Source organism: Callionymus lyra, chromosome 3 (assembly GCF_982586985.1).
Source record: "Callionymus lyra chromosome 3, fCalLyr1.hap1.1, whole genome shotgun sequence".
In the NCBI taxonomy this organism is placed as follows: Eukaryota; Metazoa; Chordata; class Actinopteri; order Syngnathiformes; family Callionymidae; genus Callionymus; species Callionymus lyra.
Genome location: NC_141820.1, coordinates 14,487,987 through 14,514,760, shown reverse-complemented (window position 1 = coordinate 14,514,760; position 26,774 = coordinate 14,487,987). Strand labels below are relative to the sequence as shown.

The 26,774-nt window shown below is 38.1% G+C and overlaps 2 protein-coding genes across 2 annotated transcripts; one reads left to right on the top strand and one right to left on the bottom strand.

The window, feature by feature from the left end:
* Nucleotides 1-71: 71 nt before the first annotated feature.
* On the bottom strand, nt 72-10,730 carry parpbp (PARP1 binding protein). Its single transcript, XM_087785731.1, has 11 exons — nt 10,696-10,730; nt 10,134-10,288; nt 8,779-9,006; nt 8,629-8,721; nt 8,095-8,265; nt 7,098-7,252; nt 4,024-4,207; nt 3,759-3,940; nt 2,881-2,962; nt 764-917; nt 72-488 (listed from the first exon to the last, which is right to left on the bottom strand). Exons 2-11 carry the CDS (start codon nt 10,281-10,283, stop codon nt 178-180), a joined length of 1,710 nt encoding a protein of 569 aa, XP_087641857.1. The 5' UTR covers nt 10,284-10,288; nt 10,696-10,730; the 3' UTR covers nt 72-177.
* A 300-nt stretch (nt 10,731-11,030) lies between these two features.
* nup37 (nucleoporin 37) lies at nt 11,031-26,307 on the top strand. Its single transcript, XM_087786563.1, has 10 exons — nt 11,031-11,088; nt 12,406-12,597; nt 12,661-12,782; nt 16,609-16,681; nt 16,916-17,010; nt 23,685-23,775; nt 24,559-24,740; nt 24,823-24,873; nt 25,974-26,067; nt 26,135-26,307. The coding sequence occupies exons 2-10, from the start codon at nt 12,442-12,444 to the stop codon at nt 26,246-26,248; spliced, it is 978 nt and encodes a 325-aa protein (XP_087642689.1). The 5' UTR covers nt 11,031-11,088; nt 12,406-12,441; the 3' UTR covers nt 26,249-26,307.
* Nucleotides 26,308-26,774: the final 467 nt, after the last annotated feature.

Here is a 26,774-nt window from a genome sequence, read left to right as displayed (position 1 = left end):
TGATTTGCATTTCGAAACAATGTTTACTTAAAAAAACAATAAAAAGACAACAAAAAATAAGAAATTCCTGAGATCAAACATGGCATCAAGATAAACAACTTCATGGACATGATCAAATCTAAAAAAATAGTGATTAAAAAAGATACATTTACAAGAGTGTACATGTTGATGTTGGGCTCAGACTCTGAAGAAGCTGGTCAACTTCCCCTGTCCTGCGATCAGCTTCTTCCTGTTCCCGCCTGTGACCCTCTTGGAGGCAGCAGTGAGAGGTTTCTTCTGAGGAGGTTCATTCTCTGACCCCTCGACGTGCTCCGAGTCCGCCTGCTTCCGCTTGTTGCCCTTGCCCTGCACTTCAGATCTACTTTTCTTCCCGGCGTCACCGCCGACGATTCTCTTCTGGGCATTTCCGCTTCTTCCTCCCAGAGCTCTTTGCCGAGCACGGGTCGACTCGCTGCTCGGGCATTCTGGGATGGACTTGGCTGTGGAGACTTGAAAGAAAGCAAAAAAAAAAAGCAAGCGTGACAACCTGGCAGGAACATGGAATTGTGACCCAGGGCTCTACTTTTAGCAGCCCCGCGTGTTTATGAAGCTAATGTTTAACATGGAAACTGTTGCAGTGGAGGAAAATAGTGGAGGCGGGAGAGTTTTCATTGATTTAGATGGACCAAACATGACTTATTCATTTAACTTGTTTAGGATTCACGGCACACCTGCGTCAATTCAAGAAAATGTTTTTGTTTTCAAGCTCAGATGAGAGGTTTACCTTCGTCTTCATCCACTTGTGGGGTAACTTTGGGCGCCGGGTGGACGCAGGTAGGCACTTGGCTGCTGCTGGGAAACTCTAGGACACGGTTCAGCGGCGGCTCTTCATCGTTGTATGTGCAGGCAAACTGAGATCGGACTGGTTTTTCTGTGGGCTACAAATCACAGTAATACAAATCACAATAATACAAATCACGTACAACAAAAGCCACACAGTAGTTACAGTGTTACAGATGATATTGAAGGCATATTTAATGGATATTTCAAAACTAATTCCCATTGATTTCACAACCAATTAAAGGTGGGGTAGATGTTCTTCTAAATGTGGTGAGAAGATTTTTCAATTAAAGAGTCTTAAAGATATTTCCAGAAACAACCAAACATCATGAAAGACTTAAATGAAGCCCTGGGTTTGATTATACATTTAAAACTAACTAGTTTCCAGACGCACGAGACCTGCTCAGGCATTAGTTGCTTTAATAAATTAATTAATGCGACGGTAAAGGATGTGTGACTCTATTGTACTCATCATTATGTGTTCGTTAGTGCAGAACTCTTTTAATTTAAATATTTACATTAGAAAGTGATCCTGAGCCCCACCCACTAAAAATACATTTTTTTAAGATGAAATCTTGTTTACCATAACCACACCCACTTTGCTGTGATTTGTCAAGCAGCACGGTTTGTCACTGCATGGCATAAGTTCCATACGTTTCCATCTTTAAGGGACCCGTTGCATAACAAAGCAGGGCGTGATTACAGCTGGCTGGAGGAGGAGTGAAGCCATTATTATGTCATAATGGACTCTGCTCTCGTAACCTCTCTTTCGCCAAGATTTCAGACCAGGAGACTTATAAAGTAATAAGTTCAAAATATGGTCATGATTTACTGCATCTTGGAGAGGAAGACTTCCACATTTGAAACATTGGAGTCATGAAAACATTTTCCACCGTTGTTTTTATACAAAGTCTATAAATATACTGTTTTCAATTGACTTTTTTCACGCTCTAACAAATCATATCAGAGTCACCCCCGACGCGATGGGAGGCCGGGACAAGCCAATGCGACCCGCTGTAATTGAGGTCGGGTCCAATTAGAAAAAGTGGGAGCATGATGTGGCACCATGTGGACAGGCAGCCCTTGTATTTCCGGAGCCACCATCCAAAAATAAAACCAAAACAAAAATCCCTCCAGGTGATGGGAACCACCAGAAGAATGCAATCCTGCATCAACATCACAGCGGATGGAACGAGGACGAAGAAAAGACAGCAGGTGCAACATTAACTCTCATTACAATAAAACGATGACAATCTAAAGTCGAGGAGGTGAAGAGAACATTAAACGAAGGATGATTATACGACAGGAGAAAGAGATAAAAGAAGATCTCTCCGTCTTTTACGTGTGCAGCTCGACATCAGTGCAAAACTGCACACGTTCCGGGGAAAGTCATTGAGCAGAAAACAATAACCTCCAAAAGTTTTCTTTTCCTAGCTGGGTTAACCGACGAATATGGCCTCTTCAAAGTGAAATTGATGCAGAAAGCTTCCGCACTCTTGAGTTCAGGAAGCGGTGAGCTGCCCAGGGACCATTACAGCACATTGAAACAGGAAGGCAGAGAGTGTGGGAAGCTGAAACGACATCTGCTAGCCCGATCACATAAAGTGAAGCGGTTTAACACAATGTGTTTAGCATATATGTTCACGAGAACTTCTCACACTGGAGCTACTTCATAATCACCTCAGCGTCTGAGGGTGGTCGCTGCTGCTGCTGGATTTGACCTGATTCAGCAGTTTTTGTTTTTTTTTGTAAAATAATTTGTCTGAAAAGAATAGAGTGAAACAGCCAGTGTACAAACACATTTGCCGTCCTGATCATCTGAGGACTCGCATTTGATACGAAGAGCTTTTGTACTCCAGCTTGGGACCGAGAGTTAAGAGCTAAAATGCAGCTGTGCAAACGGTTGGTTAAGATGTGAGCGTCAGCTAACTAAATAAATAACATGATACTGGGGAGAAATTACAGGATGTCAAGACATTATTCCCAGTGTTTGTACATCTGATTCAATTTGAAGTCATTTTGGTTTAGGTTTGGCCGTCCTGGAGGGGGGGCCCACGTTACCTTGGGTTTGATTAGGTCTAGTCGGCTCTTCACTCGATGCTTCAGAGGTTCTGGAGAAGATCCAGTAGACACTTCGGGAGATCTGCAGCCACAATAACAAGTGTAGGCATGAGAATCATTAGATGTTATTGAAAAAAAAATAAAAGAAGCTTAAATAATCATAATTACACAATCATGCTGTCGACATTATCTTTTCAGCTCCTAGCACACGTTGTATCTACTCTGACAGTTTTGGTGAATCCGTTGCCAGCAACAGATAGTGACAGTTTTTTTTTGTGCTGATAATATTTTTCAGATGTTTGACCACAAAATTATTCCAGTGCGGGAGGATTTAGTGTCACATGATGGTCGAACTGCCGTGTCGGGGGTTTTCCTACTTCAAGTCCATGTGGTCATTTCAAGGATCAAGTTTTTTTTGGTCAAAGGATGATTTCATTTTTCCCAATATAAAAAGCAGGAAAATGTTTATAGCAGATAAATATTATTATATTGAGAATGATATTTGTGGATGGCAGTTTAAGTACAACATGTTCTCCAAAGATGGCAAAAGAAAAGATCATCAAAACAAGCAACATCTAAAAGAAAAGAAAGGGAAAGAAAATGCAAACTTTAGCACTATAAAAACTCTGAATAAAAACGAGAGGCTGTTCGAGCGGGGGAGCCACATTAAAATGAATGTGTCACGAGAGGGTATTTAGGCGATCTCGAATGTAAACTCTGGATCCCGCTTTGGCTGTAAGCTCAGGGAAATTGTGGCGTTCGCCCTCATTAAATACAACCGGGAAAGTATAAGTTGAACAAAAAGTCTTGATGTGCTCCGTCCTTAACGACAGCTGAATTTATTGCAAACAAATGAAGCCAACCTCACTTGAACTTACCTGAACAATGAGAGGACACAGATGGCCTGAGCTCCGTTCAGTGTGGGCTGATCCTCGGACAACAGGTCTGCCTTATTTCGACAAGGAGGAGCGACGGCTTCTTCGTCCAGCATCGCCAGCAGCACTTTCACTGTATCTCTGCCTTCGTACGCAGTGGCATGATTCACCGCGTGTGCCCTGGGCTGGTAGAAAAAAAAGAAAAAAAAAAGCGGTCATTTTCAACTTCAAGTCATTTCAAAAGTCAAGAGGAGTGGAAGTCAATTACCCTTGCGGGACTTATTCCTGTCCCTCCTACATTAGTCGACTGTTTCTGGAGTTCATGTAATTGGCAGATTCTGTCCGTCAGCTGCTTGCCCATTTCCTCTGCAGCAGATTTTACTGCATCTCCATTACAGCGTCCTTTCACAAGTGCAGATTTGATGGCCGAAACTAGTCTTGCTCCACAAACACTGAAACCACAATGAGGGAAAATCTGCCATTTATGCACGGGACAGCAATGGTGCTTTGATGTAGCTCACTTTTTTTTTTTCTCTGATTTTTCTCAATTATTGAAGTCGAAGAACATAATTGAACAAACAATTCATCGAAGAAAAAAGGGTTAAGATGTTTAAAGATTTATTGTGAACAACTGACAAGATTAGTTTTAAGTTTGTAATGATAGCAAATGTTCATATGTTTAATATACACATGATAAGGAGAACATTTGTTGACCAGTTTTCTGCCCTTACTGAACGTCTGCCCAAATAAGATATAGACTGTGACCGTTATAAGAGGCCATCAAGCAAAAAAAAAAAAGGGGCAGATTTTCAAAAATTAATAAAATAAAAGGTCATTCTTGATAACATTTAGACTTAATCCAAAATATTATTTCATTTGACATGAATTTATTTTATATCTATTTATTTATTATATATATTTATTTTAAATATCGTCAAGAAAAATGCATAGATCATGAAAGAAAACTCATCAAACAATGTTATTATGCCATAAAATAAGTAACGTTTTATTTAATATAAACTTTATGAATGTTCTTTTTAAGTAAATTCATTTATACTTATAATTATACTACCATTTAAATTCTTCTTTTTAAACATTACCACTAAAAAGGATGTATAAAAGGAAGATTAGAAATATCGTCAAACAAAGACTTTTTAAAAGTTATATTTCCAATGAAACTAGTAAGACTATAATAGATGGCCATAAAAAAAACAACCTTAAATAGTCAGTTAAATAATATTATTTGATCTTATGCAGGCCTCATGGTGAAGTTAGAGGGCCACATAAGCCCCCCGGGCCACACTTTGCCAAGATCTGGTCTAAAATAAATTTTATCCACAATATAGTTTTAAATTTAATTGTAGTTTTTATGCCTGCATGCATATTTCTGTAAAGAAGTTGACCCTTTTATTTATTCTTTAAACATACTTTCTCAGAAACGTCTCGTCTTACAACATTATAAACTCGGAGAACACTACAAGTCCAGACGTCATGGTCCGGAAAACCCGGGATAATTTACCAGTTGACAGATTGAATCAGTCGTAGATAAACATTTGTCAATCCAACACATTCAGTCTCCTGCACATTGGATTCATATTGTTCTTCAAGTCAAGTTTATACTTTGCAAACTCTGGTTTATTCATACACGTGCAGCCAACACACAAATGTCCTTTTGTTTTGCTGACATCACCAGCATTACTACAATAACCATGCATCGGTTTGTTGAGTGACACCTGTAAGTTGTTCCATGGCAACAAAACAAATCTCTCCAATAGAGGAAAACCCTTCCAAAAATATCAGGCTTTAAAGCATGAGGGAGGCTTTTCTTTACGTTAAAGTGTGCGTATCCAACAGTCATAACAACAAATCACGTCCGTATGTTTAAAACAGGCGAAAGGCAGCGAAGAGGGAAGGATCACATGGAGGTGGAGCGGTGGCGGTTCAACCCTGACGCAGCTCTCTTGTGAGAGCTCAGTAACAGAATCATTTGGGAAAACAGATGTTCGGTGAACAAGGGGCCTGAACTCGCCATAGAAGGTGTTTGTATGAGGAAATACAGTACTCCATTGAGAGCGTAACGGCACAGGCTGTTGAAAGACACGTGTTGGCCGACTTTGTCAGTCTACATGAACTGAGAACCCTCAGAGGAGCAGCGAGAGTCTAATCCACAACTAGGCAAACATCATAATGTGTTGTTATGGCACGGCTGAGTGAAGCCATCGTCGCGCCTTAAAAGCTCTGCCCTGAAATGACTGAGTGGCCAAATATTTTTTGATATTCACTTCTGTTGTGCTGCCAAAGGCTGCCATGAAAAAACATAATCTGCAACGGTATGGGGGAATGATCAGTGCAAATTCCGATTGGAGGATAACCCATCAAAGTGAGCGGAAAATTCACAAAGAACAACTTTGACGGAGTGAAGACAACGTGCTTTTTTAGAAATCCAAAATTTGTATCAGGTCGAGTTTAAAGGGGAATCATTTTGGAGGAAATACAAAGCTGCAGTGGAACATTAGATGTTATCATAACAGGCATCAACGCACAGGTGACGTGGGTCCAGTTCTTACACCTCTGGCATGAGAAACGGATCTGTTGCTGCCAAATTAACCCTTAATGATACTCATAGTTGTGTTAGATAATGCTACAGTCCATGATGACTTTAAAGGGCAACTAATGTGTTGATTTAAGTGCATCTTTAATTGATCTTTGACCTCTATTGTATCATCAGTATGTGTCTGTTTGTACAAAACTCTCTTTTCATTTCAATATTTACATTAGAAAATGTGCTTAAGCCACACCCACTAAAAAACATTTCCTTTTACAGAAGATGAAATCATTTTTTTACTATAACCAGACCCACTCTGCTGTGATTTCATGATCATCAATGTTTGTCACTTCGCATCACCAATCCCGGAAGTCTCCAACTGATTACAGCTGGCTGAAGGAGGCGTCAAGCCATTTTTACGTCATAATTGACTCTGCTCTCGTAACCTCTCCTTTGCCGAGATTTCAGCTTTATAAAGTATTAAGTTCAAAACATGGTCACGATGAGGGACTTATTGCATCTTGGAGAGGAAGACTTGAACACTGGAAACATGTGAGTGAGTCAGAAGAGTTTTCACATTAGATGACCTTAAATAACTTTATCGTAGGTGAAATGTTGATGCGATAGCAAAACAATCTTTATTGGAAATACTCAGTCTGGTTTCTTTCTGAAGATATAGATTGAATTCAACCATCATGTGGGAGCTATTGTGTTTTTACTGAAATGGGTGACATTTGTGTGCTCTTATACAGAAGAACATTAATTGGACATTTAGTGTGTGGTTTCTCTTCCCATACCTGGGGTCGGGAAATTCTCCAAGGATATCCTCCAGGTTGTCGATAAACTGTACAAATTCTGACAGGCCTTTGACGTGTTTCCTCAGAGGATCATCCTGAGGTGGAGCGTAGCCCTTTCCTCCCAGCTGGATGGCTCTTACAAAAGATGTCACCGTCTGGAAATACACATTTGTTAAGTCAACAATGGCGATTTGTCCCAGAAAAAAAATACATACATAGTCATAAAAAATATAATTAAGAAATGTTGATAGTGGTATGATGCATTGTGGGCCGTTACAGCTGGATTTAGAAGGCAAATATGATTAATACGTTCACATTTTATTTAAATTAAACTCTATTTTATGGAATGCCAAGTAAGCAGAGTAGAACATTTTGGAAAAAACATCTTAGGTGATCAAGTGATAAGCTTTGACACCCAGTTTGATCCAGATAGATAGGACTTTTTTCATATCTTGAATTGTGGAGGTTATTTCATCATTATGGTTTGACGGTTGATTTTAAATGTAATAAACATCTTAGCTGAGGTTTGCGATGTCACAGAGCTTGTATTGAGGATTTTGCATTGACATCTAAAGAAAGCGTTAAGACTTCAATCAGATGTTTGCAGGAAGCCAATTGTTAAATCGAGCCATTACAGAAGTAGAAAATGGTTTAATAAACACAGGTCAGTCGGGGAAACTTGCTCTAGTATTAAATGCAATTAACTGCAAAAAGACACGTTAATAATACCAGGGGTCTAGTCAGTAACTTGTAAAACTATTGTTCTGAATACAAGTATTGGAACTAAACAAGAATATGGCTAGTATTGAAAAGCCATTAGGATCCATTAAAGAGACAGCAGAGTAACAAAGTTAAAACTAAAGAATAAAAATGAAGAGCCTAAAATTTCGATAATTTCAACAGTGATTGACACATTCAGAAGGAAATACAAAAGGTATATTAAGGATGTGAGACATGACAGTGGGATAAAAGTTAAATACCAAACCATTTTTCTTACCAAAAAAAGGGATGTGTTGTTTCTCCTTGCTGCATATTTGATGTCGGTAAAAGTCTGATGCCCAAGTGCCCGGCTCGGCACATCCAGGGTGAGAGCCAAGGCCAGGTCGTTTTTGGTGTTTACAAGCAAACTGAGGTAGGAGCTGAAAACCCTTCGAACAGCCACCCTCACCTGTTGACACAAATAGTTGCACTTAAAATGTCAAAACAAAGCCGCGAGTATAAATGAGAAAAAAAACAACGTTTTATTGCTCATGAAAAGAGCAGCTGGTCGCTTTCATTAGGCTGCAAGAATGACATCACGTTTAGCTGGAGGGGCAGCAGAGAGTCAACTCAAGACCTAGAAAATGAAGAAAGTGAAAAAGAGGCTAAAATGCTCCTGCAGGTGGCGCTCTTTGGTAAACAAAAACTTAAATTTGCAATCTTTAATTGTAGATTCATTCTTGAATCATAGATTATCTGCAATCTTCATTAAAAAAAGCATTTTCTATAACAGAAAACTGAACACGGTCTGTGGAAGATGGTTTAAAAATACCTGTGAGATACACCTTCTAGACGGTGTTGAAGGCACAGAGTCTGAACTTTCAGGGAGTCCGTTGTTGCCCGAGAGGAAATCAAAAACCGCCATCTGGCAGAATAAAACACATTATGATTCATACTTATTTCAGCACCATGTAAAACTCACCGGGGTCAAAGAGTCATCCAAGTCCAAGTCCAGTCCTTTATACATATAAAAGAGATCGACCAGATCCACGCTGTTGGAGCGCTTGAGAAAGGACTCGTAAGCTTCCCGGATGAGATCATAGTTCTCCAAGTGGGCAAACTTTGGAGGTTGCAGGTGAAGTTTGTCTTGGAGTAAGTGCTTCCAGGCACACAAAACATCGCTTAGAGCCACTTCGAACTCCCCTCCTTTCTGTCAAACAAAAAGACAAAAACAGTGAAAGCAGCAGTTTTTCAACCAACAAATAAAAACAATCACTTATCAAGTAGGAAGAACCTCAGCAATTGTTTACACTCAAACCCTTTAGAGCAGGGGTGGGCAATTAGAATTCTTCAAGGGCCACATTAAATTCTGTGAATGTTGTTAGGGGCCGTCAAGCAAAAAGAAAAATGAGAAAAATCCCCCCGAAAGAAAAGGCCGTGACATTTATTAAGCTAAACAAGTTGCAATTTTATTATTGTGTATATACACACACATATATATACATACAGACATAAGTTTTTTTCCAAAACATTTCTTCAATTAACTTAAAAAAAAAAAAATGTTTTGAGCTATTAATATATACTCGAAAAATGTTATGCGTTATGTGAAAATGTAAATCAATAATAAATACAAAATACTTGTTAAGATGATTAGAACCATTTAGACATGATCATACTTTGACATTACAAGGGCCACATAAATACAGCCAAAGGGCCGGATGTGGCCCCCGGGCAGTACTTTGCAAAGGTCTGCTTTAGAGAGTCTGTGGGAATATTGGTGGAAAATAAAAGGACAAAAGGCCTCATAACGAAGATGATTTGTCGTGCGTGAAGTAGCAAAATCTTTCAAAAGTATTTTTTATTATTATTTTACACCTCAAAACAAGAAAAAAAAATGGATGGCGATTTGTTTGCAAATATTTGTAGATCACTGTATACATCAAGAGTTTAAATTTCCTCAGGGGCCACATCATATACCGAGACTTTCGTTAGGGGCCCTCAAGCCAAAAGCGATATGAATGGTTGAACTTAAAAACAAAAAGGAAACAGAAAATCGACATTTAATAAACCCAACTCTTCTTGCCAAGTATGATCTCAATATGTACTCAAATTATTTTAAAGGACAATAAGTACTCAGAAGAGAGAGAGATAAAACGTAAAAGTCCCAAAGAAAGAATCAAGAGTCAATAGGATAATAAATAGAAAGTGTCAGATACATTTCTACATGTTCTACTCTCATTAAGGCCGCATAAATACAGTCAAATGGTGGGGAGACACACACTTTGCTCAGGAAATGTAGATGATCCATGTATAAAAAAAATTAAATAAAAAGATTACCTTCTTGTTAACATCCGCCAAAGCCAACTGCAGCACCATCAGCATGTCGTCGGGTCCGTAGACTGTGGTCCTTTCAGAATGTAAGACCCGGTGACTTGGTCTTCTGACGGCCTTCAACATCCTCCTCAAAGCCATCTCAATGTTCTCCATCTTCTCTAGAGATCACACATGTAAGTAAGTAAGCAAGTCATTTTTATTTATATAGCGCTTTTCCAGACCAGGGTCACAAAGCACTTAAACAATCAAAACAATATTCAATGAAGTATATACTTTAAAGATCAAGTTAACACTGAGAACAACACAGGAGATCCAGAAAATCAAGGAAAAGCCTGAACAAATAAAAATGTCTACCATGTTAATATAGTTTCAATTGAGCCTCAAACAACATCAGCGAATGGACTTTACACAGAAAAATAAACGCTTGTCAATATAGGAGAACTTGATTTTTACTGCAATTACTTGACATTAATCTTTTACCAACAACTTGAACTATTGCTTTTTCACAAACATCACGTACATAACATGAGTTAGCCTACACTTGCAAAGAGAATATCACGCAAACCTGAACGTTTGTGATCGAATCCGACGCTTGCTCTCGAACACACAACGCAGATGTTTTGAAATTTTAAATAACCAATGACGTCACGAAAAGCGACCAATCACCGTGACCATTCGGAGCCTACCATTATTTAGACCTGTCTTCCTTACTTGTTACCGCGTTGTATATTAAATAGTTTTGTTTTTGAATTACCGAGTTAATAGCCACAATATATATTAATAGAGCGAATGCTTTAAATGAATGATAAATATGAAAAACCGTGGAGTTATTCATTTTAATCAAAGTCACCCCTGACTGTAGTTTCTAAATGGTACGTTCCATGTCGTATGCGGAAGTGGCTTGAAATCGTCCCATGCGAGGCGGTCAATTTGACTGAAGGAAAAATCAAAATATAAGGTATTCAACTGTCATCTTATCTTGACTCGAACAAAAAAACTGACATTGTTTGGGTAACGAATGTTCAACTAAATTAAAAGTTGCTGTCTATGAAGATTGAACGTCATTTGTGTGTACCGTTATGACATTTTACACGGCGAGTATTTTTCAAAACTCATTAATGCTAAAGATGGTTAGCATGCTGTTTGTAACAACTATAAATAACAATATATAAAAGAGTAGTTTTATATTTAGCTAAGTGTAATGTCCGAGTTAGCAATGTACCTGCTTTTTATTGCAATATATTGTTTCAACTGCGTTTGCAACTGAATGACTTGGTTTGTATCGAGTGTTTGATCTTGGTGTTGTTTAAATATATGCACTTTTACATTTATTTTCTTTTTCACCTTAACATGTCTTTATCGTCCTTCCTTGTCTCGCTTATATTCCTCATGATACAACCCCAAAATTGGATTAAGTAACTAGGCTAAAAAAGCTTCAGAGACGGAATCAGAAAACTGTTATTGGCTGGATTTTTCTGTGGTGGCATCATAAAGTAATATAAAAATATAAATAATGAAAAAACAACAATATATATATATATATATAAGTCTTAATTCAATTTTATATAAGTTTACAATTTCAAAATATTAAACAATACACAGTTAATATATACTTTAAAAGGCCAAGACATGTAAGAGAAACAAAGGAGAAAATCAGGGAAAAGCCTGCACAAATAAGAATGTCTTAAGATGTTTCTTGAAGGAGTCAGTAGATCATCAAACACAGAGGGAGAGAAAGATCGTTCCAAAGCTTAGGAGCAACAGTCCGGAAGGATTTCTCTCCTCTGGTCCTAAAGCGTGTTCAGGAACCATCAGTAGATTCTGATCCATAGACCTCAGAGCCAGAGCTGGGGTGTAAGGCTGGATCAGATCACTGATGGAAGGTCTGATCATGAATAGATCTGAAAGTAAGAACCAGAATTTTAAAGTTGATCCTGAAAGAAACTGTTATGACAAACATTTGGGTAAAATTGTAATTCTTGTCTCAGCAACTCTCTGAGGAGTAAGTTACTGGGTGACATCTCAAGCTGCATATATCAAAGTATTATAGACAAAAGGCTTACAGTTGTTTTTTTTTACTATCAGTGTAAATGTGTTTTTTTGTCTCAATTATTTTATCAACTGGGCATACAAGTAAATTGGAATTCTTCGTTTGTCAACAATGACTGCGTTGATCGTACTTAATGGTCAAACCTCTAGATTTCCTGAAGAGCCATCATCTTGTTTTGAAAAATATCCACACATGTAACTAAACGCCATTTTTCTATTTTTAAAGTTTTTATCTCCAGTCTGATTTATCTGGATAAACAACATGCAGGAGGACACCAGCCGCGGTCCCACCTACACTGTGCCATGTGACGACTACGTCCACGTCGCGGAGTTTAGTCCCTTCACCTCTGGTACGCCTCTGTCTCTCCTCGCCTATGGAGGAGACCAGTATGTTGTCGTCGCCACCTGCCTATTCCCAGTAAGTGCGTCTAAAAATGATCGACTCCTATTTCCATTCCTTACTTTTGAAATGTGTCAACAGGAGGAAGATATGGAGCTTGAAGGAGTTGATTTCAACATTCTAAATGCCTTCCATCATGAACTTAAAGTGGACACACTGGCCTGGAGCCCTGAGTCTCGGCTTGATAGGATACCAACCATCAGGTACTTTATTCTTATATTTTATATTCATAAAAAAGTGCAACAGATGCATAATTGTCTATTTGTTGTTCTGCTCGAAATGCAAAAGACATGAAAATAATCAAAAACGTCCTGATAATTAATGTTGTGTTAATTAATGAAGAAATATTTATTCTTTTAATGGTTGATACACAAGGTCTTGATTTATGCTGTAAGTTCAGACAAGTCTATATTCAACTCAGGAATGTGTCGTGATTGTAACTACGACCAATCTTCAAACATCCTGATCTTAATTTGGTCTGACTCTCCTTGTAACTGGAAAGTTGTTTTTTTAAAGAAAATAATGATTTAAATACCATGTTTTGAACTTGAGTTCAAATAAAAACATTACTGTCTTAATTATTCAAAGATGTATACACTTTCAAAAAAATTAATACAAAAGACTATCGCATTGAAATTATAGCAAAAGTGTAAACATTAAGGCTGTGTATTGGCAAGAATCAGGCGATACGATACGTATCACAATACATGTGACGATACGATTTATTGCGATACTGTAGTAACAACAACAACAAACGACACTCTTCTGGCTTTTTCAACAAAAAAAATTGCAAACACTTTCCCTAATCAAATGTGAAAGTGCTTGTAGGAAAGTGCTTCTCCCAATATAAACAAAAAATGTAAAATTATATTAACAATAAACCACGAAGTGCTTTAAAAGTCTCAAACAACCTGGAGCAACATGCAATATCCAGTATCTGTCAGTGTTTAATGATTTAACTTTAAACTCTGTTTTAAAGCCAAAATGAGTCCAAACATCAGCTTTAAAAGCTGCTGGAACATGATGTATCTTTTCTTTTCCACTCATTTCTGCCATTTCACCGTTTTTGTTGTTACTTTGGCACAGAGGAAGTGACGAATGTGGCCAACTAGTGGCCAGAGGGTTAATTGCACCACATAAATGAAAGAAAACCATGAATATTTGAGTGGTAATTATAAAATAAAACATCATAGTTATACACAAACTATTGAAATATAAACCGTAAAATATATTTGAATTAAAAAACTCAAAGGTAAAAAAATGAAATAACGATACAGTATTGGAAATAAAAGAATATCTATATATATCGTTATGTAGATATTTTCTTACATCCCTAGTAAACCTGCGTTTAAAGGATTTAAATTATCTTGAGACCATGAAAGGCGTTGAAAGGGACAAACACGTTGATTTGGATGAAGAAAGAAAAGGGCTTGGATTTGTGCGCACACACGCATTCAAACATCTGAATATGTTTTTACATCATTTTTGGGTCTGAGTTTTTTCAGGCGGAAATCTTAGAAACTTCTTTCATGAGGCTCCCGGTTGTTATATCCGTCTCATGCACATGAACACCAGCACCTTATCGAGTTTGTTTGCTAAAATTTCACAAAAGATTCTTCCACTCTTCATGCAGCGTTTATGCTAAAGACTAGTTTCGAGCTGGACATCAATTGCTTTGGTTTGTTTTGCTTGTCGAACCAATCACTGCTTCAGAAAGACGTTCAGCCCGCCCATTTGAATTGTTTACACCCAACGAAATGTCAAAATAAATAAAAAACAAAATGTATAAGTACATGAATAAATAAAAGAAAAAAATTATAATTACATGAATAAATTAAAGTAAAAATGTGTATTGTTTTTGATTGTTAAAACACTTTACAAATAACCATTACTTACTTACTATGAATAAATGTCAAAATAAATATATACTTCTGATTTAATTTTAGTTGAAGAACCATGCTTTTCTGTATATATATATATATATATAGTCATTTATTTATCAACGCATTATTTTACACATTTAATTACTTATAATTATGTCATCCATCGTCTTCCACACAAAAGGGTCTTTAAACTTTTTGCTCATTACCCTTAAAACAAGATCTGCTTTTATGAATGATGCCATTTATACATTTATTGACTGCAAAAGTTGTCCATATTTGACATTTGTGCTAAACTAGCTGTTCATTGTGTTGAGCAAGGATTCCGTTGATACATTCCACAGTACATCAACTCTGATTCTATTGACTAGAATTATTCCTCCAAGACATTTCCAGCCCTCAAAAAGACGCCGACGACTCCCGGCAGCGTGCTGAAAGTAGTCCCGACCTCCACCTCGTGTGTCCGCAGCTGTCTGAAAGTGGGCCAAGTTTTTACAGGTGGCCTTGGACAGGAAGGAAGTAACTTAACTAGATTGTTAGAAAGCAAGAGTTTCCTTCTAATTGGTAGAGGTGGAAGCCTCCGTTTTCCCCCCGGAGGTGTTTAGGCTTTCTGTAATTGAAAGGGAAAGGCAGCGATAATTCCTGGCCTTCTGCGGTTTACTCCACAGGGCCTGTGAGCCAGCGCTCTGACGTGCGCACATGTTATTGTGCTGATGACTACCCACTCAGGTTCCATCTCTTTCTGGGTCTGCACGTAGCTGTGCCTTCCAGGAAAAGTGCTGTGTTCTCACTGGCTTCTCTCAAGCAGGGGCCCAGAGAGCGTGAGAGACAAGAGGGGAAGAGGGGGCTGCAGGCATACGAAGGACCGAGAAACTTTGAAAAGGAGGCAAACAACAGCTGATTTCTGAGGGAGATAAACTTGATCTGAATGTTTCCTTGTAAGATGGAAGGTGCAGCAGTGACTCACAGAACAGATCGATTAGAAGATAAAGGGTTGAAACTTGGTTTTTTAAAACGTTTTTGTCCTTTTGTTGAGTAACAACACAGTCTTGGTTGCAGATCAGTGACATCACTACTTCTTTTCTTTCTGAACCTTATCTCACCTGATCACACCTGCAGCCCGGTGGCCTCATGTGTCTCTTTGACTGTTTTCATGTGGCCCTCACAAGGTCAAAGACCAAAAAAACAACAACATTTTTTTTATTTATTTCTACTATTTATTACTATTCTCGAAATTCTACTTTAGGATTTTTGTTTCAAGACTTTTCTTGGCTCTTAAGTGACTCTTAAAACATTTTGAAAAAACCTTCTTGACGTTACTTGTATTTAAGAACATTTCATTCTCTAAACCAGTGACTAATAGCAGTTAAAAAAGAAGCTTTACATTTTTATTTTAGTTTAATTAAAGTACATACTTTTTGAAAATAACAAATATAACCTGGGTAAAAATACTGGTACTTTCAAAAATTCTAATATGATAAAAATGAATGTCTAACAATGATATCAGGCATTTACATTTTTTCCCTGAATTTTTTTTTTTGTTGTCATTATACATTTTTAATGTTCCTGTCAGAAAACTTTTCTACATGAAGGATGCAACTTAACTTGCAGAGCGTTTTTGGACCTGATAAGAGAAACCTTAGCTTCTTAAGCTTCCTAAATCATTTAAAGTTTTTTAACTGCAATCTCTAAACCAGTATCTACAAGTTACAAGTTCATATGTATAATTATCTTGGCTTTCGCAAGTTTTCATCACCTGTGTATTTGCACCTAGATTTCCGATCAACGAATTGTTCAAAATGACTAAACTATGCCATTAATTCAGAAACATTTCAGGCTCACAGTCTTTTTATCCTTTAAGCCCAAGCAATTGAGACATTTGTTTCAATTTATTTTTTTCCAATAGCTTTACATGTCGAGTTTTTTGTATACGTTTTTTTTATGGTTCTGTATCAATATATTTTGTCAGCATAGGTTTTATTTTTTTTAAAGGGTGTGTTAAATAAAATAATAATAACACTGTAGACCCTCTTCTAGAGGCATCAGTTGCTGTGGGTGCAGCCCTTGTTTAGAGCGTCAATCCCCCCCCCCAAAAAAAAAATCCACCTCTGTGTTATTTGTTTAACTTCCTCTTCCTCTCTTTCTACAGGTTCTGCACGGCTGCTGTTGACAGAAAGCTCCGCCTCTTCACCTCAGATCTTCAGGATAGGCAGGAAGTCAAGGTAGTGCCACATCTGGAGCACATTTAGCCGTTTTCACTTGTCATTTTCTACCACATGGGTGCATTAAAAACACGGGGCTTCACATTTCTACTGCATTTATGTGTCAATTTTGACCCTCGTGCGTCGGCCATCGTGTTATTTAACGCTGTTAAAACAACAAAGACTGTTAGCGCTGTAATCTTTCTTGACTTTTGCTTACGTTCTGTTTTGTTTTTCTTCCCCTTGTGCTCTTAGTTGATGGAGGGCCACACCAGCTACATTAACCATTTGGTGTTTGAACCCACAGAGGGGAAACAAATCGCTTCTGTCAGTGATGACCACACTTGCAGGTCCAATCTGTTTTATTTCCACATGTGTGTGTGTGTATGTGTGTGTGTGTTCCGAGCTTCTGATTTTGAGTTCTGTTCTCTGTTAATGGTGCAGAAAGCCCTGACAGTGTTTCCACAGTGAAACATGATGCTAAGCACAACATGCTCCGGTGTGACTGTGCGTAAGCACAGAGCTGCTTTGTAGCCCTTTTGCTAATTGGTTAAATATGGAAATCCAATTAGCTGTAGAAAGTTTTTCCTCTTTAAGGGGGGCTTGTAACTTGGTCCCTAAATTTTCCTTTTCAATTAATGCTTGAGGAGGGAAACGGTGTGTCAGGAGCCAGGGTCAGCTGCAGGACACCCCGCGAGGAGGGCGCTGGTACTTCAGCAAGTGAAATCTTGGTTGCATTTACTCGGCCATGTTCTTCTGTCTATTGTTCCGTAGTAAAGTTATTCAAGGGGTTTTGTTTTCCAACAATATGTACACAAACGTGACTTGATTGAGTCTGGCAAAAACATTTCTTTAATTATAGCAACAAAGGATGCTGACGTCGTATTTATTCAATTATGTGATCTTATAGTAAAGTCGACTACTTTACCAGCATCTCAATCTCAGCATTGTTATGATAAACTAGTTGAAAGTCTATCCCATGTATAATTATTACAGATTACTTTCGTGCTTAACCAGAAGCGGAAACATGAATTACAGTGGGGAATGTGTCACAACAAAATATTAAATAAAAAATCTTGAAATGTTAAATATTATATTATTGCTTAGGTGTTGCTTAATATCGGCCATTTTGCTTTTGAACTTAAAACCGCTGACTTATCTGTAGTAACGCAGTCAAAATCAATCAAACATCATTTAGTTGTAGGGCGATTTGGCCAAAAAATAAAATCTCCATTTAAAAATAAATTTGATTCACAATTTTTCCCCCTCATTTATTTATTTTTATTCATATACTTTAAGAAAACAGTACATATGATAGATAACTCAAAATAAGTGTTGATTTCCCTCCTGAAATGAAAGTACCAGCTGTTCTATTATTTAAAAACAAAACAATTTGTATTAAAATTTGCATTAAAAACTGAAATTAACAAGTAAAAATCCCATTTCGAATCTGGGGAAAAATATACAACACAAGACTTTTGTGATTATTTCTAACAATGCACAACTGTAAGGAGTAAATGATCTCCATCCTTAATCTCAAGCAACATGTATATTGTGGTAAAGATGTTACCTATTTAAGGTGGGTCAGTCTTTTATTATATGTGTTTATCCTCCTTCACTAAACGCTTCAGCAAATCCCCTTTCCTTCAACATTACTTCTTCTCTTATTCCCCTTAAGTCTGTTCCTTATCTTATTTTCATCACTGGCATCTTTGCAGGTCATAATATCAACATGGACATTTATTTACTTTGATTTTTAAGCCAACCATCCTACGGCAACACAAAACCAATGGTTAATTTTAGTGTGGATTTCCTTTTTCTAATGAAAGATTTTGGAACATTTTCCCCTTAAAGTAACTGAGAATCATTTTTGGACTAAGCTCGCATGGTTTTCCATTCTTAAAGCACATGTTCAGGGCAATATTTTGGCTCCAGCACCATTTCCAAAGTATGCATTTGGCACCGATACGTTTACCGATACCCATGCTTGGCACTGATGGCATCATACTCTCGCGTTCATTCGATACTCTATTCATCGTCTGCAGCTCATTGTCAAAACCCCGCCGATCAATATTTTACAACTCTAACATTTCACTTATCGATCATCTCTTTGCCACCCGTGCCTTCCCCTGCCACATGGATCGAACACATCTAAAAAAAAAAAACTCCTTCACTCTCCTCTCTCACTTCTTATATTGACCGGCCAGAGAAAATAGAAGTTTGTTCCATCTGCTGAAAGATTTAAACTCTGTCATGTTGAGAAAAATGGAACAAGGGATAGATCAAGTTAACAGGAGAGGACCTTCCAGTCAGCCCACACAAACTGATTTGAGAGGAGGAAACTGTTCTTGCGTAAAGGGAGAGAGGGAAGTGTACCCTTGCAAGTGAAGGCTCCTGACCTCTCTTTTCTATTGGCTTTGGCAGCGGTGCCTCTACTGTAAGTTTGCTTAGCTTTGTCATTACTGTCCCCTGCAGTTGTGGGAACGCTGTTGTTGCCAACGTGCAACCCGACGCTGTTGCATCTAGGTGGGGAGGCCGACTCTACTTCCTCTGGGAAGTTTATGTTTGATTCATGGAGTCTAAACACCTCTCGGAGAAGCGGCGAGTCTTTAGAGAAACGCGCCACCTAGAGACCAAAAGCGGGCACTGCAGGCCACTGAGGGGATTTGGGGTTGATGGGTTTGCAGTTGACGTCAGGATAAGGCACACCTGCTGCAGCTGCAGTTCACGTATAGGGTTTTAAGCACCGTGTCCTTTATTAAGGCAGTAATCTCTTCGCTGCTGCCGCCAATCTAACGTAAGTCATGTAAGGATACTTCGTTATAGTGCACACTTGCTTTTATATACCCCTTATTTTACCTTCAGGTCCACTTAACACCACCTTAAAACATCTGAACTGAACCATATCAATTGTCTCTTGACTGGAGAGTAATATTCATTGACTCGTCTGATTATTAAAAATGAATTATCCGTTTGTTTAAATGTGCAAAGTAATGCACAAACAAGAATAAATAATTGGAATTCTTTCAGCAATATATATCATTTTTTTTAACACATTTTAGAAGTTGTAGCAAGTGATACACATTTACTTACATTTTTTTTTTTGAGGGCAGCGTGGTGTCTTTTTTCTCAAATCCAGCTTAGCGCAACCTGGAATGAACCTAGCTTCTGTCTGGATGTTATATGTGCTCCCTGTGCTTGGGTTGAATTACCCACCAAACATTAAACCTGTTTAATTACAAACGCAATGTCGGGACGGTCAGCAAAGTTTATATACTTTTAAGGTCCTTCTTTCATGACAAAACTAAGTAAATACATTTAAAAAAAAGAATACATGTGTTTATTTTAACTAGTATTGTAGCAACAGAAGATTGTGCCATGGTTATTTCGTTAGCTATAAGTAGGAACAATGTTTTATTTTAAGAATTATTATATATTATAGGATTTAATTTTTTCCAGTTTTGATGATGAGGCTTTCAACCAAAACAAGGCATTTTAGGCAGAAGAAAACCACTTTAATAATCTTATTTTGCATACAAGTGAAATGTCAAAAGATGCTGTAAACCAGTCGAAAGCAAAGGAATGGGTGATATCACCGAGTCAGCCTTTTCTGTAAACACTAGACGTTTGTACCGGCAGCAGGACAAAGGTGAAGCTTTTATCTCTATACCTGTGCATCCGACCATACCGAAGAACACCCCGTCAACATGGTGTACAATGTTTCAGGAGAGAAATGTGCTCATGGTGTCCTACTTGTTTCTCACTGTACAGATTGTGAGTGTGACCCAGAATAAAGACAATCTGCACATGCTAAAAAAAAAAAAAAAAATTAAATGAGAATGTATGGAGTGTCAGGAATAGGAAGCTGTTGTAAAGTTTGTTCAGTTTGATTCCTGTTCTTGTGCAATACCCTTTTCGGTACCATTATCACTTTTGACTATAAGAAAATAACATTGTACATGGTACAGATATTCCGTTTAATCGTTCAGCTTTAGTACATTTCCGCTCCAAGTAAGTGACATAAACAATCTGACGTTTATTGCAATTGTCACTTTTTCAGTCCATTGTCAGAGACAAGTTTTGATCACAAGTCGGTACTGAACCTTTGCACCGAAAGACAAAACATGTGTTGGTACCCGGTACTAACGAAACATTTCAGTGGATGCCACAAAAAAGGACCATAGTTTTTTATACGCAGCCCTTAATAGATGCATGTGTTTATATCTCATGTTTATTAGCCTCAATTACTATTGTTTTTTACTGAAGCACGTATTTCTCTGACTGTGCAAATACAACATAACCTCTCATGTTATTAGATTGATTGTGAATATATAATATATTTACATAATTAACTTTCATCAGGACATTCATGCGAGCAGCAGGATGGGATTACATTGTCCAATTTATCCACTTCTCTTCTTACCCTGGATTATTTACTCTGCTCACTTCAATAAATCAGATCACGCAGCACCAACGGCATTTCCCGATTTCTCCACTTTTGGGAAACAAGGACAGTCTTAAATGCTCTAACCTCAATGTTTTTTCACTTAGGTGGCAAAATAAAAGATTTTTGGATGTCCTTTTGAACCCTGTTGTACATGGACGCCGCTTGTTATTGCTCATTGTAGTCTTACGCAATTACAGCCTTTTATCAGAGGCCGTCGCACATGTTTCCATATCTTTCACCTTGTTCGGCAAAGGTTATGTTGTTTTGGGGAGCCAGTGTCTCTACGTGAAGGGTAGGGCGGTTTACCACAGTTTGGAGGCTGGTGGTGAAGTGCGCTATTGAGATCTGTTGGCACTCGGCCTAAAAGAATAGGATTTAAACCTTGTTTTCTTGGTGTGGTCAGAGGTTTCTCCTCTTTTTCTTTTTTCATCTTCTTTTCCTCTCGGTCATTGTTTATAGTAACTGCTGTCTTTATGTCTGCACATGGAAAAGAATGACCCCTAAATCAGAGTTTGGTGTAATTTAGTAAAATGTATATATTTAAAACAAGGGGGTGTGTATTGTATTGTATTGTAAGAATCAGGTTATAATATATGTATCATGATAAAAGCACAACGATATATTGTGACGATGTAGGAACAACAATATATTTATACATCATTTTCCAAGTATGACTGTATCCTCTTGACCTCAGTCATCGCAGGAATCTGATGGGATTTCATTGTTCCCTTAGCTCCCGAGGACCTAATGACTGCTCCCGTCTAGCAGAAGTATATTTGCAACACAAAAAAAACAATATATATATACTGTATACACACACAGAATATAACAATGTAGTATTTTCAAGTACTTGACTCTGGTGTTGTAGAATTTACAGACCACATGACTCTTTACAAAGTCGTAACTGCTTTAATTTGTTTAGAAACAAAAATACATCCAAATATCAGCTTCAAAAGCTGCTGGAGTCCACTGTATCCTCTCGTCCTCAGTAATCACCATAGAAGAACTATGATACAAATAAACAAGATTTTAAAGACACCACCAAAAAAAGATTATCGATTATAGTATAGTGAAAAAGAAATTGGTGATATTTAAGTGTACGGATATTTTCTCACGACCCGACTTATCATTAATCTCAAAGCTTTATTTATTCTAGTCCATGAGTTTATTTTAAATGCACCACTCTTCCCAGAAACACACTCGGCTTTCAGGAGCACTGTGCCCTTCTATCCACTTTCCTTTCTTCCTCCTCTTCTTCTACATGTGGTTACAGTAGATCCAGGTCTCAGTGACCGCATCTTACTCTGTCCAAGTGATTCATTACATCTGTGCGCATGGTGTTTCTCTGCTCGTGTTGCCCTCAAAGACCTCTACAACCTGAAGCATCTGCATGAGGAGCGTAGCCATAATTCCCACCTTGTTTAATTGTAGGTTTGGCACCATTATGTGCAGGCAGTCTTTTTTCATTTCTCACAATGATTAAATACTCTCCACTGCTCCTCTTCAACCGGCAAAAAAGGTGTCAGTGGGTAATTAAATATTTGCCGTAACATGAGTGAAGCATAAAGAGAGCTTGGACACGTGTAGCATTTCTCCCTCCTGCTATCAATCTTCGTAATACGACTCTGGCATGGATTCATGCTGGGATGTGTTTGATTTGAGGAGAGTTTGTTTTTCTTTGATCAGCAAATTGCTTCTGCACAACTTGATAAAGCAGATTCAATTGTTGAGAAGATTGACACTAAATCACTTTTTTCGACAACAAGGACCGACAAGTTTAATTGTGTATTGGCGATAAGATGTGTATCACGATACAGAGACAACGATACGATATAAATTGCGATACTAGGGGGCTGTATTTGTAGTATCGTCCAAGATCTTGACTATGATGTTGCAGAATTTACAGACCACATAACTCTTGACGAAGTCGTAACCACTTTCATCTGTTTTGAAACCAAAATATGTCGAAACATCAGCTTTAAAAGCTGCAGGAGTCGACGATATCCTTTAGTTGCAGGACGTAATAAATGGTGTTTAATTGCAACACAAAAATGAATACCACAGTGAATACTTGCTGGTTATTTGTAAATAATTAATACAAATTGATTTTGAACTCTTCCTATGATTTCCTTTTCACTGACAAAATTATTCAACATCCTAAATATAAACACTCTTATGAACAAAAGTTTTAAACGGGTTTATTTGAAGCGGGTGATTAATATACCAGTTGATGTAACAGAAACATATCGACCAACAATCAAAGACTTTGATACTCTGATCATTCTCGGCAGTTAATGGCATCTTTGCAACATGGTTAAGTCCGGGAAATGGTCAAAGAAGTCGAGATTAGCAAAGCTGTGGATGTAAAAAAGTTGCCAAATACATTCAATGTTTCAAGAGACACAATTTGGTTGAAGCTAAATGAACAGTGAATGAAGCTGTAGTTGAACTTGGACAGTTGACAAATCCCGGACCAGTACCAGGCTGTGGCCCAGTGGTTGAGCACGACTACCTCAGTAGTTTTTGTTCCAGGTTCGGTGATGTTGTGTGAATATTCTTTGTAATTTATGTTCGCAGAGTTTGGGACTGGGAAGCAAATGAAAGCATTATTCTCCGACTCTCCTCTCCAGGCATCAGTGTCTGTTGGCATCCAGAAGAAGTCTTCAAGGTGAGAGCTTTTGGATTCCTATCCCAGGTTTAATAACCAGGTAGCATTACTGAATCCTTACACTCTTTAACAACCATCAAGTTTATGTCCTTCCCTTCACCGTTAAATTTGGCAAATATCTCAATTTGCAGGTGTCATCTACATATAAATATTTATAATACTGCGTTCTTTGTCTGTTTCCCCCCCCCCCTAGAACTCCTTCTAAATTTGATCACCAGGCACTATGAATATATTTTAAATTCCCACCACTAGAACTCATACATCTTAAAGGAGTTTATCCATCTCCTTTTTGTATATTTTGTTGAAAATAAAAAAAAAACTGTCAACACTGCATTGAAATTTGCTTTTTATGCATTTGAAATATTGTTGATTACTAGTACAATCGAACCATTTAGAAGGGGTCAGAGGGGGAAGTTTTCCAGATCCTTCAAAAATGTTCTCGGTCCAGATGTTATTTTTTGAGCACCACCCAAATCTTTTCCTCATCCTGTTATCAATGTTTCCTTAATTGTTTTTTCGAAATCCATTCTTTTGTTTCTAATTAGTTTTTTTCCAACAGTATTACTAATAAAAAAGTAGCTTTTTGTTAGTATGTCATGTTTAGATTTTGATCTACTTGTGAGTATACAGATGTGAGTATTGATTGAAAAGATTAACTCAGATTATATAAATGTATATAAATGCTTGTTACTTTACATTACAGCTAAAATGCTACAATAAAAGGTGACCTGGTGAAATTGTTGGGAGAGTTTTTCTTCTCCTGACGATGCATGTTTTTTTCAGTTAATGGTTGCGGAGAAAAAGGGTACGATTCGCTTCTACGACCTGGTTAACCAGCAGGCCATCCTGTCCCTGGACTGCGGTCAGTCACCGCTGATGTCGGCCGACTGGTGTCTCATGAACACCATCAAAGTCGGCGCCGTCGCAGGAAACGACTGGCTGATCTGGGACACGACTCGCTCCAGGTTCGGTGGTCTTTAAAGTTCTGAGATATAGTCATACAAATATCTTTTTTTTTAACTCAAGCCTTTGTTTTGTTTTTTTCAGCTACCCACAAGAGAAAAGACCCGCACATGTAGATAAAGCACGGTTATTCAAGTAGGTTGTCACGATTTTATATATACTGTATATAAGTAAGTAAGTAAGTAATATTTATTTATATAGCGCTTTTCCAGACCAGGGTCACAAAGCGCTTAAACAAACAAAACAATACTCAAAAAAAGTATATACTTTAAAGGTCAAGATAAAACTGATAACACAAAAGGAGTTCCAGAAAATCAAGGAAAAGCCTGAACAAATATAAACGTCTTAAGATGTTTCTTAAAGGAGTCAGTAGATCCATCAAGCGCAAAGAGAGAGGAAGATCGTTCCAAAGCTTAGGAGCACAGCTTTTATATATATATATATCTCTCTATACATATTCTGACCCGCTCCACTAGAAGAACTCGCATTTCTCCGATCCTTAAAACTCTTCACTGGCTTCCAGTTTCTTTCAGAATCAACTTTAAAATTCTGGTTCTTACTTTCAGATCTATTCATGGTCAGACTCCTCCTTACATCAGTGATCTGATCCTGACTTACACCCCAGCTCGGGCTCTGAGGTCTGTGGATCAGAATCTACTGATGGTTTCTCGCACACGGTTCAGGACCAAAGGAGAGAAATCCTTCCAGTCTGTTGCTCCTAAGCTTTGGAACGATCTTACTCTCCCTCTGTGTTTTATGATCTACTGACTCCTTCAAGAAACATCTTAAGACGTTTTTATTTGTTCAGGCTTTTCCTTTATTTTCTGGAACTCCTTTTGTGTTCTCAGTTTTATCTTGATCTTTAAAGTATATACTTTATTGAGTATTGTTTTGATTGTTCAAGCGCTTTATGACCCTGGTCTGGAAAAGCGCTATACAAATAAAAAATACTTACTTACTTACTTACATATACACGATCTCAGTCCTTTTCTGACACTCACGGCAGCAGAATTCTTCAGTTCACCGAGTTCTCCTCAGAAGTGGATGTAGCGTGAGAGAAAAGAAGGATGAACTTAATGGGTTTTGGGTGAAATTTTCTGGGGGAACTTGATGAATAAAGGACTTTTGATTAATCAAATCCAAAGTAAATGTACTTTTCTATCATCTATATTCAGTTACATTTAATTTCCTTCAAACAAATCAGTGCAAATGTGTAATAATATCTCTCCACCAAGGTGGTCCCGGGCCAACGAGAAACTCTTCGCCACCACTGGATTCCCCGGGAAGATCAACAGTCAGCTGCTCATCCACCACCTCAGTCACCAGCAGGTCAGTACGCAGGGTCAGTACCACCCATGACATCACCCGGTGACACCAGCTCCTCCTGTCTTCTCAGCCGGTTACCATCGGGTCGGTCAACGTGGGCTCGGGCCTCAGCTGGCACCGGACCCTCCCGCTCTGCGTGATCGGCGGCGATAGAAAACTCTGCTTTTGGATGACGGAGATGTAGCGGGCACGGATCTCTCCGACTCGTAAGCACCGATTCTCTGTTCTGGTTCCAGTTCTTGCTTCAATAAAAATATTTTTTGGGATTATTTGCCTGGCATGGATTAAGATGGATCCGAGTTCAAATGCGCCGGAGCACCGTCAGGTATGTCGGTCTGGCAACGACGGGAGACGAGTGTGTCATCGGCTGAGAAGCCAGATAATTTCAAGCTGCTGCTCTTGCATCATTCGTTCGTACAGGTTATAACGCCTCGAGTGGAGACCAGGGGAGCCAAATTTAAGCGTCTATTTGTTCATAACTGGCCCTTCTCTACAAAGAGACCAAATATATGTTGAAGCAGTCAGACAGTCCAGGCAATCTGTATTATTAAATAAAAATTATGATAACAATAATATAAATTAGTGTCTATTACATTTACTCAGGGGCCACATTTTAAATGGTGTGTGTTGTGAGGGGCCAACACTAGAAAATAAAGGGTGTTATGATTTTATTGTATTGTATAAAACTTTCATCATTTTAATTGGATATT